This window comes from Syngnathus typhle, linkage group LG10, assembly GCF_033458585.1.
Source record: "Syngnathus typhle isolate RoL2023-S1 ecotype Sweden linkage group LG10, RoL_Styp_1.0, whole genome shotgun sequence".
NCBI lineage: Eukaryota > Metazoa > Chordata > Actinopteri > Syngnathiformes > Syngnathidae > Syngnathus > Syngnathus typhle.
In genome coordinates this window covers 1,675,980-1,689,976 of record NC_083747.1, presented here as the reverse complement: position 1 = coordinate 1,689,976, position 13,997 = coordinate 1,675,980, and the positions used below count along the sequence as shown (strand labels likewise).

The 13,997-nt window shown below is 45.0% G+C and overlaps 1 protein-coding gene and 4 non-coding genes across 7 annotated transcripts in view; all 5 read right to left on the bottom strand.

Moving 5' to 3' along the window:
• Positions 1-12,328, bottom strand: part of bbs9 (Bardet-Biedl syndrome 9) — a 44,901-nt gene extending 32,573 nt beyond the window's left edge. Inside the window, exons 1-14 of one of the 3 annotated variants that reach the window (XM_061289769.1) lie at positions 12,189-12,328; positions 11,386-11,497; positions 11,157-11,313; positions 9,849-9,913; positions 9,664-9,777; positions 7,746-7,920; positions 7,165-7,249; positions 6,456-6,639; positions 5,453-5,582; positions 4,068-4,249; positions 3,645-3,721; positions 3,405-3,458; positions 3,234-3,336; positions 767-871 (exon numbers count right to left, since the gene is read on the bottom strand). In XM_061289769.1, the coding sequence (XP_061145753.1) occupies positions 767-871; positions 3,234-3,336; positions 3,405-3,458; positions 3,645-3,721; positions 4,068-4,249; positions 5,453-5,582; positions 6,456-6,639; positions 7,165-7,249; positions 7,746-7,920; positions 9,664-9,777; positions 9,849-9,913; positions 11,157-11,313; positions 11,386-11,497 (1,543 nt within the window). In that variant the 5' untranslated portion in view covers positions 12,189-12,328. The remainder of the gene's footprint in view (positions 1-766; positions 872-3,233; positions 3,337-3,404; positions 3,459-3,644; positions 3,722-4,067; positions 4,250-5,452; positions 5,583-6,455; positions 6,640-7,164; positions 7,250-7,745; positions 7,921-9,663; positions 9,778-9,848; positions 9,914-11,156; positions 11,314-11,385; positions 11,498-12,188) is intronic. The other 2 variants (XM_061289771.1, XM_061289770.1) reach the window with 2 other exon arrangements.
• A 485-nt stretch (positions 12,329-12,813) lies between these two features.
• On the bottom strand, positions 12,814-12,885 carry trnap-agg (transfer RNA proline (anticodon AGG)). The gene has a single exon. It is a non-coding gene; the product is annotated as a tRNA-Pro (tRNA).
• Positions 12,886-13,149: 264 nt separating this feature from the next.
• Positions 13,150-13,221, bottom strand: trnap-agg (transfer RNA proline (anticodon AGG)). Its single transcript has one exon. It is a non-coding gene; the product is annotated as a tRNA-Pro (tRNA).
• A 293-nt stretch (positions 13,222-13,514) lies between these two features.
• On the bottom strand, positions 13,515-13,586 carry trnap-agg (transfer RNA proline (anticodon AGG)). The gene has a single exon. It is a non-coding gene; the product is annotated as a tRNA-Pro (tRNA).
• Positions 13,587-13,863: 277 nt separating this feature from the next.
• trnap-agg (transfer RNA proline (anticodon AGG)) lies at positions 13,864-13,935 on the bottom strand. The gene has a single exon. It is a non-coding gene; the product is annotated as a tRNA-Pro (tRNA).
• Between the last annotated feature and the right edge of the window lie 62 nt (positions 13,936-13,997).

Genomic DNA, 13,997 nt, shown 5'->3' with positions numbered 1-13,997 from the left:
GTGACGCCAGCCGGGGTTCCTTCACCTCGGTGACATCAGCAGCACACAAAACCCTTTGGAGTTCTATTTTTAGTCTCACAATAAAGCGGCGTTCCCAGACGCATTTGGGGCAGAGGAAAAGTGTTCCATGCTGCCAACACAAACGCAATCCAAAGGAAACAATACCTCCCTTTTTTTTCTTTCTCGCTCAATAAACTACTTTCTGAGGGAGATTATTTGGAGTAATAGTGAAGTCTGTGACATTTTGGAATAAAGGCAGCTTCTGTTGCCCGCCACTAAGGGGGAAAAGTTACATCTTCCAGCAGCCTTTCCGGGAAAGAGGGACATTGTTCTAACGACAGCTGGCTACACATACTTTTATTTTTCTTACCTCTTCACCACTTCTTTAAAACATGAACCAGGAAAAAAATAATAGTCGTGTGTGATCTTATTGCTCTATTAGTGTGTGGCGGAGTGGAAAAGAGCGACACTGTTGTAGTACCAAGACTGACCAGCGAGAGACAGCATAGGGCCAGAGGGCATTTAAATACAAAGAAGAAGAAAGGCTAACTTCTATTTGGTGGTTGTCATTGTTTTTGTGAAAACACATAATATTTATATAAATTTATTATTATATGTTTTAATTTATTAAATATTTAAAACTTTGAGAATAAATTTGGGTTTTTTTTTGCAATTTTTTACATTGATCATAAAAAAAAAAAAAAAAACGTACTTAGCTTTGTATTAGCACGACCCTAAGCACGATGGACGGTGACCGTTTTAGTACCTGTGGGCGAGCTGTAGGACAAGGTGAGGTCTCCGCCCAGGTCAGCAGGCGGGTAGAGGCCGTTGAGGAAAACCGAAAAGACCATAGCGGTGGACGAGCCCACTCCTGAGGAAGGAACAGCAACATTAATAAACTTTTTTTTTTCAAATGTTACCGTCTTTACGATTGGTGTCAATCAGATCGGTTCTTGCTTTGGCTCAACCCTCAGCACCTCCTTGCTCTTTCCTTCCCTCGTCTTTTTAAAAAACGGCCACAATTCAGCCGCGGTGCTTTGCGCCAAGACGAATACCGAAACACGTGCGTGTCGATGTATGAGCGTGTTGTGCATGTGCAAATAATAAATACAAGCAAAACATGTGTGTGGAAGAGAGGAGAAGAAAAAAAAAACACAAATCAAGAAATTGAGATTCCTTAGTGACATTCCTGCTCTGCTTTTATTTAACCTGCGCAAACAGAACTTTAGGAAAGTGGACTTTTTTGGGAATGTTTAGGAGTAGCAAGCAAATGCGCTCAAGTGGTTCTGCTAAGGTTTCCTTCCACAGGTCCGCTCTCTCTCTCCTCCGACTCCAGCCTTTCAGGAGCACTGACCTCCTCGCCGGTATTCCGTCTTTCAGCGGGAGGCTTTTAACCTCGGCGCCCCGCGGGTCAAACGGCTCGGACGGGTTTAAGTGCTTTAAGTGTTCCCAGGCCCATTAGGAGCAACAAACACTCAAAGTGAAACACAGTAATCCTTCTCTCTCGCTGGCTTTTTGGGCGTCTCTGCTCGCTTCACTTGCCGTCATCCACATCTGGACGGGTCAAGTGGCGGTCCGAGTGACCCGAGGGTCCGTGTGGTCCGGCCGGCGGGCCTTCAGGGCCATTAAGCCGTTTACGGCGACAACAGTGCAAACAAACTGCACACAAAGGTGACCACCTCGCCTCCTTGACCTCCTCGGTCGTGTCCTCTTTGCCGCCTCGGTTCTGTTTGCTTAACCTTGCGTCACATGATCGTTGGAGAATGGATCAAGTATACCCCATATCTTAAAAACTGAAACTACTCTAATACTAAAACTTAAAAAGTAAAATAAAAAGAAGTAGTTGTGAAAAAAAGATTGACCTAAAAAAAAAAAAATGAATCAAAAGTTACCAAATTTAAAAAAACAAAAGTAGAAACAAAATATAAACAAACTAAATTGAAAAATGAGGAATTATTGTAACCCTGGTGTGTGCATGTGTGAGTGATTAAGTTTAAAGTGACTCCTGGTTGTTTGGTGAAGGTCAAAGTTCAAGAGGGACGCAGATTCTTGTCAAGAGAGGGAAAAGGTGATAAGTGGCAACTGTGTGTGTGTGTGTGTCTATTCTATTTGAGGGAACTGCCCATAACATTAACTCCGAATTCCATGAAAAGAACTTAAATTGGCACATCGTGGGCTGAATTAAAAAATGGCGACAATCCGTCTGGCAACTTTTACATACCAAAATATATCAAGAGTGTCCTAACTTGCTCCTTGGTAGAGGGAACCAGTAACTAACCTTTGACCCTTGCACTGACCAATCTGCTGAAAATCTGACCTTTGACCCAAAACAAAAACACCACTTCCTTCCTGACTTTAGACGTGTGCATGAACATGACAATCAACCAGGGACGGTGACGGAAGAAAGAAATTCAATGAACGTAAAAGAAAAGAGGCAGAATGCGGTGAGCCGCGAATCCAGTCGCCGTCTGAGAGGCATAAAGAGTCAAATAATAAAAGCCCGCATGTGACGGTAGCGAGGCTAAGCTAATTAGCTGGTAGCAGCCAAATTCCAACCAAGTCCAAAGTAGCGACTTGCGGTTCAGTCGCATCAAAGGTCCGCAGCTGTGAATGCTTTAGTGCTTTTCGTTTGTCTTGTCACAAAAATCGCTTCCAGCGGAGAATAGCTTCATGTTTCCAATCGGATAAGCAGAACCAGAAGTACACGAGACACCGCGGGGAGGGTGTCAGTCACTCAGCAGTATGGGATATCAAATCAATTCTCAAATCCAAGTAAGCCAAAAATTAATATGGTAGCGGAGAAAAAAAAAATGTAACAGTGAGTACCGAGCCTTGCAAAATAAAAAAATCTGTGACTAATTGATGATCAATGGTGAGGCAACATCATAATATAACAAAAGCCAAATGACCTTTATACGCTTTTGTGTTTGAGTCTTAACTCCCACATTGATTGTTTGAATATTACTCCCGTGACAATTTCATTTCCCTCACGGGATGAATCTTTTCATCTCGATATCCAAGCCGCGCTTTTTGAAAACACTGATGGAAGCGTTCCCGCGGTTGCAGCTGTTCCAAGTCAATTGATCTTTTTTTTTTTTTTCATCTATTGTCCAGAATGAAACACAAGTGCTTTCACATGTTTGCGCACCCAAAAGGATAAGAACAATCTGCGGACAATTCGTCACGACCGTTACAGCTGCGGAAGACATGTTGTCCGACACACGTGGACTGACCAAGAGGTTCCAAGACAAACTGGTCCTGAGTGACGGCGAGCGGCGTCTGAACGGCGACGGTCAGCCTGGCCGAGGTCAACGCGCTGCTGGCCTTTACCGTCACCTGCGCACATTTGGGATCGAGATGAAGCAATGCAAGCAAAGGTCATCAAAAGGTGACTCTGAACTCACCTTTACCGTCACCGAAGGAACGGGAAGGTCGTCCATGTCTTGGATCAGAGCTCGCTGTGATAGCAGACAAAACAAAATGGCGACACGTTTTTATCGTTTTATGTGGACGATACTGAGAGTAACGTGAGATTAAATTCGACCTTGTGGGGTAATTGGCAAAAACAATTTGGGTAAAAATATTGACAAAAGGTGAGGAGTGTACTCACATTTGTGAGACAGACATTGTGTGTGTGTGCGTACCGACGGCATATCCATGTGAGGAGACACGCACGCGGTCACCGTCGCGTCCTCCTCATTTTCACCTTTAGGCAGAATGTCTGAAAAACAAATTTGATGGTTGTCGTCATGCTGATGAACTCCATTAGACACTTCAATAGGTACGCAAATTCATGACGTTCAATATAGAAGGAGGAGGGGGGAATAAAGCGAGTGGAAAAAATTGAGAGTTTTGCCACAACACTGAGCTCTACTAGACATGTCGCATTAATTATTTAATTTCAAGCTTTAAAAGTACACCGATGCTAATTCCCATTAGCCTGTCTAAGATGTTTCGCATTATATGTTAGCGATGAGCTAGCGACATTTCCTTTTTGAAGACGGTTGACTGTGACAGTTTGAAGGAAGACGGTAACCGTGAAGAAAGGCCCCAGCATTTCGTCCTACCCTGAGTCCTGCTGGCCTCCCTGATGAACTTGTGCAGCCTTCTCATCTCGGCGTCGGCCTGCTCGTAGTCCACCTCGCGGGAGTCCACCTTGGGCGTGGTGAAGAAGGACGGGTCGGTGCCCATGTAGGAGCAGAGCAGGTGGCCGTCCCAGCTCAGGCTCACCACGGCGCCTTTCAGATCACTGAGGCCAAACAAGAAATGGCGAGGTGAGTCCAGATGTCAAGCAGTTCTCGCAAACATTGACTTTATGTAAAGGAATAAATCATTTGATATACGACTTCCATATTTTGATTAGCAATACAACACCGGAATGCTATTATTCTAAATTCTTCTATTTCCGCGAGTCCAACTTCCTCTATTTTTTTTTTTTTTTTTAATGGGACAATACATCAAATTTACATCAAGATTTCCTGACAGAACAAAAATGGGAAAAGAGAGAAGCAGGAAATGCTGAGTGATGCAATAATGTGTTTTAACAGCGTGAGTGAGTGCGTGTTAACGGGTTGCAGATGTGTCGTACTTCCAGGCCGACGAGGCGGTAACACACACACACACACACACACTCACGCACGCGCATACGAGGCAGTAGGGTGGCGGAGTTCAGGTGGAGGCTCCACACCTGCACGCGTGGAAATGGCCAACATTAAAACGTCCACTTTAACTGCCGCGGAAACACACTCACGCACGCGAGCGACTGTGACGGAAACACACTCCAACACTAAAAACAAAGAGTCGCACACACATGCTTTGCCCACAGTGGGATGTTCCCACCCACCGCTGTTGATGTCGAACGGGAGCAAAGGCGCAGAAGAACCCCGAGCGAGGCCGCATGTTGGGATGATGGAGAAGGTCAGTTCACGAGGTTCATTCATGACGTCATGTGATCATGTCACAGTTTGTTTATTAGCGTCGGCTGACGTTTTTCACGGTAAGAGTTGTCAAATCTGAAATATCTGGCATGAGCTCAAAATGGGTGCCAGGAAAAGAAAAAAATGGCCGTCGAACTGTTGAATTTTGCACATGGGTCTTTTGGCGTGTCTGCCAAATTATTTTTTTTATATATATCTTTTTTATTTGTTATATATTTTTGTATTAAATGTGATATTATTTATTATAAATGTGTTATATTATTTTGTATCATATATATATTTTATATAAAAATATACTAAAACCTATAATAAAATTACTACTTTCCAGGGGGCGCCACTGAGCGAGTTATAGGGACTTGTGTTTCGGACCAGGATACATTCCGGCACACAGAGGGCCCCAAAAAGGCGACTTTACTAGTCGGGAAACTAATAAAAAGCAACGATTCCGGCATGTGTACGAGAGCGCGTGTGTGCGTATGCGCTCATACGTCACCGCACACGGGCGCCACACTCACGGGAAGTTGGCGACGCGGAGCGCCACCGGCACAAAATCGAGCTGGGCGGCCCACTTGAGCGTGACGTCCTGGTACACCAGCAGCATGTTGGTGTGGTTGCCTAGCAACAGGTTGGTGGTGCCATCGGTCACTAAATGGAAAACAAGAATAAAATATGGATTGAGGCAAATTGTGACTGTCGTAAAAGTAATTTTTTTTTTTGAAGGGGAAGGGGAGAATGTCAGATATTACACATCATCATTTTGTGGTTATTTCTTATTGGATTACTAACGGTAAAGTTTGCTCTTTTATTTAAAAATGGAGCTAATTTAGTGCTACACAACCACAGAATGAAGGGGAAAATATTTTTTGGGTACAACCATCGGAAAATCCAAAATAAAAAATGAGAATAAACCTTGTGTGTGTGTGTGTGTATAGGCTTTGCTTCCGCCACCCAGCTAGCATAATATCAAAAGCGGCTTTATTTTTAGCGCTGGAAAAGAGGTGAAAAGACACATGATAAACTTTGCCGCCGCAAAGTGGAGAAATAACCCGAGTGATGACATCATCACATTTCGGCAAGTCGTTCTAAATACGGGACTTGCATTATACACACAACACACGTGCCCATCCATCCCAGGAGCGGTGCGGCTACCACCAGGGGAGATCTGAGGTGACGACCACACGCAAAACAAACACCTCGGCGGGTCAAGTACAGCGGCCAGCGAGGAGAGTGGGGGGGGGGGGGGGGTCAAAATGACAGAGTACCTTACGTGTGGTTGTGCGTTGGTGGCTAACAAAGGAAACGCACACACCTGCTGACCTTTACAATTTACACGTGAAGTCAAGTATATACATGATTGGAACAAATTTCCCATGACGCCTACCTAAACTTCCCGCTGCCTTTTTGTCCTCCATCAGATGATCCTCAATCATTCATCTCCTCCTCATCCTCCCATCCAACCGCTAACCAACTCATCCATCAGTGGAGCAAAAGGCGGGCACGTGTTCACGAGGGACTCACGCGAGGCGTACGGCAGGAAGCAGCTGGGGTTGAACTCCAGCTTCTTCATGAAGTGGATTTGTTCGTTGTCGCGCAGGCAGTAGAGGTTACGCTCGCCCAGGATGAAGATGAAGGAGGACGAGTGGGAGAAGGAGGGCACGGAGATGTCCAGGGCCTGCTCGCCCAGAACCAACGTCCAGTCGGGCTGGTGGGGGGAACAAAAAAAAAAAACTGGTCAACGCTATATTTTTTAATTTTTGTCTTCATCTAGTATACATTTTAAAAATCCATTGACACATCCACCAGTCATATTATAAATATAATTTAAATATAAATATATATAATAAATAAATAATTCCGTCCATCCATTTCTGCACTACTCCCACTCATTCCCATGAAATAACTCCCATTCAACTCTTTGCGACCCCTTTAGCGGCGTGTTTACATTCGTACCTGTCATGTAAATACTCTTTACGCGGTGCTTTAAATCAGTGTCTGTCGCCGTGGTTACCTGCACGCTACAGTACATACGGCTCGCTAATTGGAGGGCAGCGGAGTGCAAGTAAAGAGCCTCGCTGCCAAGTACAACTAAAACTACGCCAGCGGTGTCGAACGGCTCGCGTCAATGAGTTTATTCTTGCAAATTGGGCTTGTTAGCGTTAACGAGCGCTAACGGTCCACGCGGGAACCGGTGACATCACGGTGAGGGTCAATGCGGGTGACAACTCACAGTCAGCCTCTTGCCGCCGCTTTTGAGGGGCTGGTCGGGGTCCTGACGGCTTTCGGCCTCCGTGGCCACGGCCAGAGTCTCGTACCTGAGGAGCAGAGCGGATTTTATTTTACAATTGGACTCGGGAACATTTACGCTAATTCCTGTTCCATTGTATCTATTGTATGTTTCGCCTGAAAGTATTTTTATGACTCGACAGCTGCGCGTCGTCTCCGCCAGGTCTGACCGAAACCGGGATTTGCTCGCTTCACAAAGACACGGAACGGAACATCACGTAGCGGCCCGAGCCGGCTTTGGGTTTTGCACCTGCGCGCAACTTGACGAGCACTAGTTGAGAAGCATTTGCGCGTGCGTGCTTCCAGCGAGATCATCTTTCATGGAGTGGGACGACACCAAATGTTTGCTTAAACTTTACATGAGGCCAGATAGTGCCGGCCAAAACACACACGCACGCACACTTGACAACGCACACCTTGTTCATCACTTTTCAAAACGGCAACACAAATATTCCTGCGGTTTGTCGCATTTTCTTTTCCACTCGCCGAGGTTTTGTGTCGACGGCGGCCGTCGGCCAAACCTACTTGTAGCTCTCCAGCTGGCGGGCCGAGGACACGGTGAGGAAGCTGTCCGTCCGCGGGTTGTAGGCCAGCGGGCCGGGAAGCAGGAAGCCCGGAAGGAACCTTCCGAAGGAGTAGCTGTCCTGCTCGAAAAACATCAGCATGCCGTCCATGGACTGGATGCACAGCGAGTGGTGACCTGACAGCAGGAGGAAAGGGGGCGGGGTTAATCATTATATTAATCATTACGTCAATGTATTTAATCAATAAAAATGGGTGTGCACTTTTTAACCTCCACACACACACACACGCAATAAACATGTCGCTCCTGTTTCATTTCAGCAGCGGAGCGAGACGTGTTTCTCGGTCTGATATCTCCATTAACACCTTAGCACATGCACACACACACACACACACACCATCATAAAGCAGCGATGTGACCGGACGACTATAATTAGGCCTCAATGCGCCATTAGAACTCTCACTGCCGTCAAGTCGAGGTCAGGGATACAGCCGCCTACAGCGCGCACACACACACACACACACACACGCACACAAACCATCCATCAGCAGAGATTCGGAAAGAAAAGCCACACACTCCAACACACCTCCTCTGTGTAAACACGTGTGTGTGGGTGTGAGTGATGAGCATGTTCCACAGTGGGCAAGAACACAATACAATTACAATGACACACACACACGCACGCACATAAGCACTCGAACTCAGAACCTCAAAGCCGTGGGTCAGACCTGCCGACCGCCATTCCCGAAAGGGATCGTGAATAATGGAAATAAAAGCCATCATTAATGGCCGCGCGCTATACAGAGAGTCTTGTGTGTCGAGCACAATGCTGGAGTATAAAAGCGTGCGGCTGGCTATACGTTCTATTTTGGTTTATTAGCTTAAGACCGCGTTATTCAATCCTTCACGTCCACTACGAGCTGACTTACTACACAGCAATAAAAGATAATAACCTCGGTTTAAAAATAGTCGGGACGACGCCGGGCTGATGTGGTTTTGCTTTAAGGTCAAGTTAAAGCGCCGCCGCAAAGTTCTTGTGTGTGTGTGTGTGATAAAAAGAGACTCTAATGGCTTCTTGTAGATGACCTCTGACCCTCCCAGGTAGGGTGGGGGGGGTGCAGTGATTTCCCAAACTAAACAGCATCTCATTCATTCTAACTCAGTGACTCTGGTACACTAAAGTTGTGTCTAACATTTGTTTTTCATCCTAAAAAAGAGTTTTGTGTTAAAAATGTATTTGAATGGATTTTTTTTTTTTTAATCTAACGTCTTTGCGCAATTTACTGAATATAATTGAAGTTTCCGTTGATGTTCAAACTGCTTAACGTTACAGTGAATTACAATAATATTAAATATAGTCTTTTGCTGCATCTTTTAAATCGTCCCTGGCATAAAAGCTGCTAACAAAACGATGGCAGAAATACAGCAATGCAATGGCGGGCACTGCCCTCTAGCGGTGAAGGATAATAGCCATGCAAAAGCCTGTACGTGTATACTCAGTGTGTGTGTGTGTTTGCACACACACGCATACACAAAATGCACAAAGCATCCTAAAATACTTCCTCAGAACTTAATTTCAGATGAGTATAAACACGTGCAAAGTTCCTCCAGAGTTCTTAAAAGTTCCGGTACAAAGTTCCTGCGGTGCGAAAGGCTCTCATGTAAACAAGGAGTGAATCAGGGGTCCATCACGCCAAGCCACATTCTGGCATATTCCACATGCGCACACTCAATTATGCACGCGTGTGTCTGGACAAAGCCGCCTTTATTTAGAATCGTCATTTTGTGCACTTTAAAGGGGATTCCCGCGTGTGTGTGTGTGTGTGTGTTTTTCTTGGATTGTGCCAAGTGAAGGGCTGTCCCCGAAGGTTTTTCCAAAAGCGTGAAAAAGCATCATTCAAGTGTGCATGTGTGCGTTACCCGTGACCCCTCCAAAGGTTCCGTATGTCATGTTGCAGGCGGTCCTCTGCAGGTTGTGCTCGTAGACCAGTTTGATCTGGTACTGGTCGCCGTGCTCCACGTTGCCCGCCGTGCCTGAACACACACGCGCGTCAACAAAACGCCGCTGAAACAGGAAGTGACACGTAACGAAGAGGGGGGGTTACCAAGAACGGAGAAGACAGACAGCCTCCTGGGGTGAAGGACAGACAGGTGGAGAAGATCTGAACATCTGAGGACAAAAAAAAAAAAAGAAAAACATCATCATCATCATCACAGCAGAAATAAGGCTGATTTTCAATCTACCGTAATTTTCGGACTATAAATCGCACCGGAGTATAAGTCGCACCAGCCATAAAATGCCCAAAAAAGTGAAAAAAAAACATATATATGTATATAAGTCGCTCCTGAGTATAAGTCGCCCCCCCCACCCAAACTATGAAAAAACCCGCGACTTATAGTCCGAAAATTACGGTACTTAAATTCATTTAAATCTATCTTAATTTAGACAAAAGTAGTGCATTGTCATTATCTTGTGGCACCTTGGAGCTACGTTTAAGTGAATGAAGGAGCTTCACTGAGACAAAAGTAGAACTTTGCCGCCGCAATCGATTGGCTTTTGCCTCTCCACGTGAAACTAAAGTCGTGTAGCAGATGCAGCCATGACGCGACTTCCCGACTGACAATTTGTTGATTTTTGTCTTGCTAGGACAAAACGCAGTCCTCCGAAAGGAGCAACCACGACGGAAGGGGAGGACAATCCCACATGTGTTCTCTCATCCTGGGAAAGAACAAAAAACAAAAAATCTGCCCAGCGCCTCGGTCGCCCCGCCAGTATTTATACTCGCCAACCTCGCCGCCCGACCTGCCCGCTGAATTCCTGGGAGGAATTCCGCACTGGCGAACCGCAGCTTAAAGCAAATACCGATGCGGCGCTGTGGGAAGGAAGGAAGGAAGGAAATAAGGAAGGAAGGAGGCGACGCCGTGGAGATTTCTGGAACTTTTTTCAGCCAGAGAGCTCACGTTTCATTGCTGCAAACTGGCTGAAGGGAGACAGCGCCATCTGGACACATTTGATTTATAAAAAGGACAAAATTGTATTATTTGATTTATTTATTCTTTTTTGATAATGGACCAGCTTTACTGTATAAGAATTTAAAAATATATTTTTTAAACAATTTAATTTAAATCATTTAAACATGATTTCAGGGATTTTGCCACAATACCTGGTTGAGGTGTTAACCAACCATTAACCAACCTTCATCACACGTTAAAAAAACAAACTGAGGTGGTTTAAATTTAGCTCGTGCATCTATTGCTCAAGTCGCCAAGCGTAAAGAAAATCAGGCTAAAGCTAATTGGAAGAGGATTAAGTTGCTAAATGTTGCCGTAGCCTCATGAATGAAGGCAGCAACGCATCACTTTTTGCAGAGGTCGGCCATTTTTTTTTTACCTCCGTATAAGAAAGTACTCACGAGACAAACTTCCCCAGCTCCACCTGGATGATGGCATTCTGGAGGTGGACCTCAAGAAGCTGCGCATCGGCCAAGCCTTGCGCCCCCTCGGTGGCTTTGGGGGGCTGAGGGGAGAAGATCCGCAGCATTCCCATGTAGCTCCCCACCACCACCTTGTCTGCACAAGAAGCGAGAAACTATCAATGTGACGGACGTGACTACGACCTGAACATCATTTCTATTGCATTACCGTGTCCCGTGCCGCTGTTATCCACATCTCCAACGCACATGCATCCCTGGTCAAACTCTTCACCTTCGCCGAGGGCTGCCGACCACCAATCCCGCGCCTTGAACAGAGACATCTAATAGCACAGAGAAGATCACACATTTTTCATTTCAATCACAAGGAGGTTTAAAAAGGGAATTGGTCAAAAAGGTGTCACTCAAAAGTTGCCCACGTCATACCACGCCGGCAGCCAATGAGGAGGCAGTATAAGTAGTCATGTGACAAGTTGAGTCTCAAGCCGGAGAATGCAAGCAGCTTTGCTCTTATTAGTGCTGACTGAGCAGGTGGAACAGGCAACTTAATCCAGCAAAGTGATAAATTAAACACTCCTTTTACAAATGAATACACTTTGAAATCATGTTTCGTGATACAAGTTTACTGAAGATCAAAAGTTGGCAGCCAGACATACTCTTGTTTTTATCTACAAATTATAAAAGACTTAAACGGAGCCCCCCCCCCCCCAAAAAAAAGCTAATTAGTGGATTTTCCGCGGGCATTTAGCTTATGTATTCTTTTCTTATATCTCGCTCAAACTGTGGAGCGTCAGCACAGATCTTTATGGTGCCCTGCCCTGACGTGAGGGTCATATTGTCCGCGTTTGAGCACTAAAAGAAGTCACGCTAATAGTTTGGAGCCTCACACGCTCACTCATCAAGGCGTGTTCACAAATGAATTAGCTAACGCTAATGTATTAACTTTAGCTTGTCCGGCTAATTAGCTAGCCCCGCGAGTTACTCAGGGTTCAGCGGGTGGAATGAGTGTCTCACCTTTCCTTCACCGACGCCTCCGACGAACCCGCGGGTTTATTACGCCTCGCGGTGGCAAAAATTACATTTCCTCTCTTGAAGCCATCGTCTTGTTGTCATGGCACTGACGCTCAAACTGGAGCGGGCGTGGCAATTGTGCGCATGAGCGGAAAAGAAATGCCTGATGGGAAATGTAGGTTTTTTGCAAGCAAATGATTTAGAGAGGTAAATTGGACCACATTACGTTAGTTGAGGAATAATTTTCGTTGCCCTTGTTGAAGTTTTACATGACACGGAATGCTATATTAGCTAAAGCAAGGAATTCAATGGAAAATACATCGAATAAGTCACCCAAAACAATTTCAGTTTGTAGTCTAGCACTCTGGCAGCTGTACAAACGTCAGTTATACGTGGGCGCGAGACAGGTGCATGGTGGGAAATTGAGTCTTTCGCCGTTTTAAAATAATGGCTCACAGCCTCACTCAATATAAGTCGCAAAGGATTTAGTAAAATTTGATCTTAGCTCATTGAACACATAACAAATGAGTTTAGATGAATGTGCGTGTGTAATGTAAGGTGTAATTTTAGAGCTGCAAATGGTTGTAGTAGTGAGATAATTTTGATTACGAAAAACATATAAAAGGGAGGGCTCGTCCGGGATTTGAACCCGGGACCTCTCGCACCCTAAGCGAGAATCATACCCCTAGACCAACGAGCCACGCACATCTGGCCAGATGTGCTATAGTACATGTAGAAGCGTCAGTTATGCGCAAGCGCGAATGACAGATGCATGGGAAATTGAGTCTTTAACAGTTTAAAGTTAATGGCTCAAAGTCTCACTCAATATAAGTAGTAAAGGATTTAGTAATGTAAATTCCAATCTTAGCACATTGAACACATAACAACAAACATGTTTCAATGAATGTGTGTTTGTGTAATGTAATAGTGAGATAAGCTGATTACAGAATATTTATAAAAGGGAGGGCTCGTCCGGGATTTGAACCCGGGACCTCTCGCACCCTAAGCGAGAATCATACCCCTAGACCAACGAGCCGCGCACATCTGACCAGATGTTCTACAGCAGCTGCAATAGCGTCGGTTATGCGCAAGCGCGGGTGACAGGTGCATGATGGGAAATTGAGTCTTTAACCGTTTTAAGTTAATGGCTCAAAGTTCACTCAGTATAACTAGTAAAGGATTTAGTAATGTAAAATTTGATCTTAGCTCATTGAACACATAACAAATGAGTTTAAATGAATGTGCGTGTGTAATGTAAGGTGTAATTTTAGAGCTGCAAATGGTTGCAATAGTGAGATAATTTTGATTACAAAAAACACATAAAAGGGAGGGCTCGTCCGGGATTTGAACCCGGGACCTCTCGCACCCTAAGCGAGAATCATACCCCTAGACCAACGAGCCACGCACATCTGGCCAGATGTACAATAACAGTTGCAGAAAAGTCAGTCATGCGCAAGCGCGGATGACAGGTGCATGATGGGAAATTGAGTCTTTAACCGTTTTAAGTTAATGGCTCAAAGTCTCACTCAATATTAGTAAAGGATTTAGTAATTCCAATCTTAGCACATTAAACACACAACAACAAACAAGTTTAAATGAATGTGTGTGTAATTTTAGAGGTCCAAATGACTAATAGTGAAACAAATTCAGATTACAGAAAAAATATATATATAAAGAAGGGCTCGTCCGGGATTTGAACCCGGGACCTCTCGCACCCTAAGCGAGAATCATACCCCTAGACCAACGAGCCACACACATCTGGCCAGATGTTTTTGTTCTTGTTCCTAACTATCAATTTGTGCCACGTCAAAA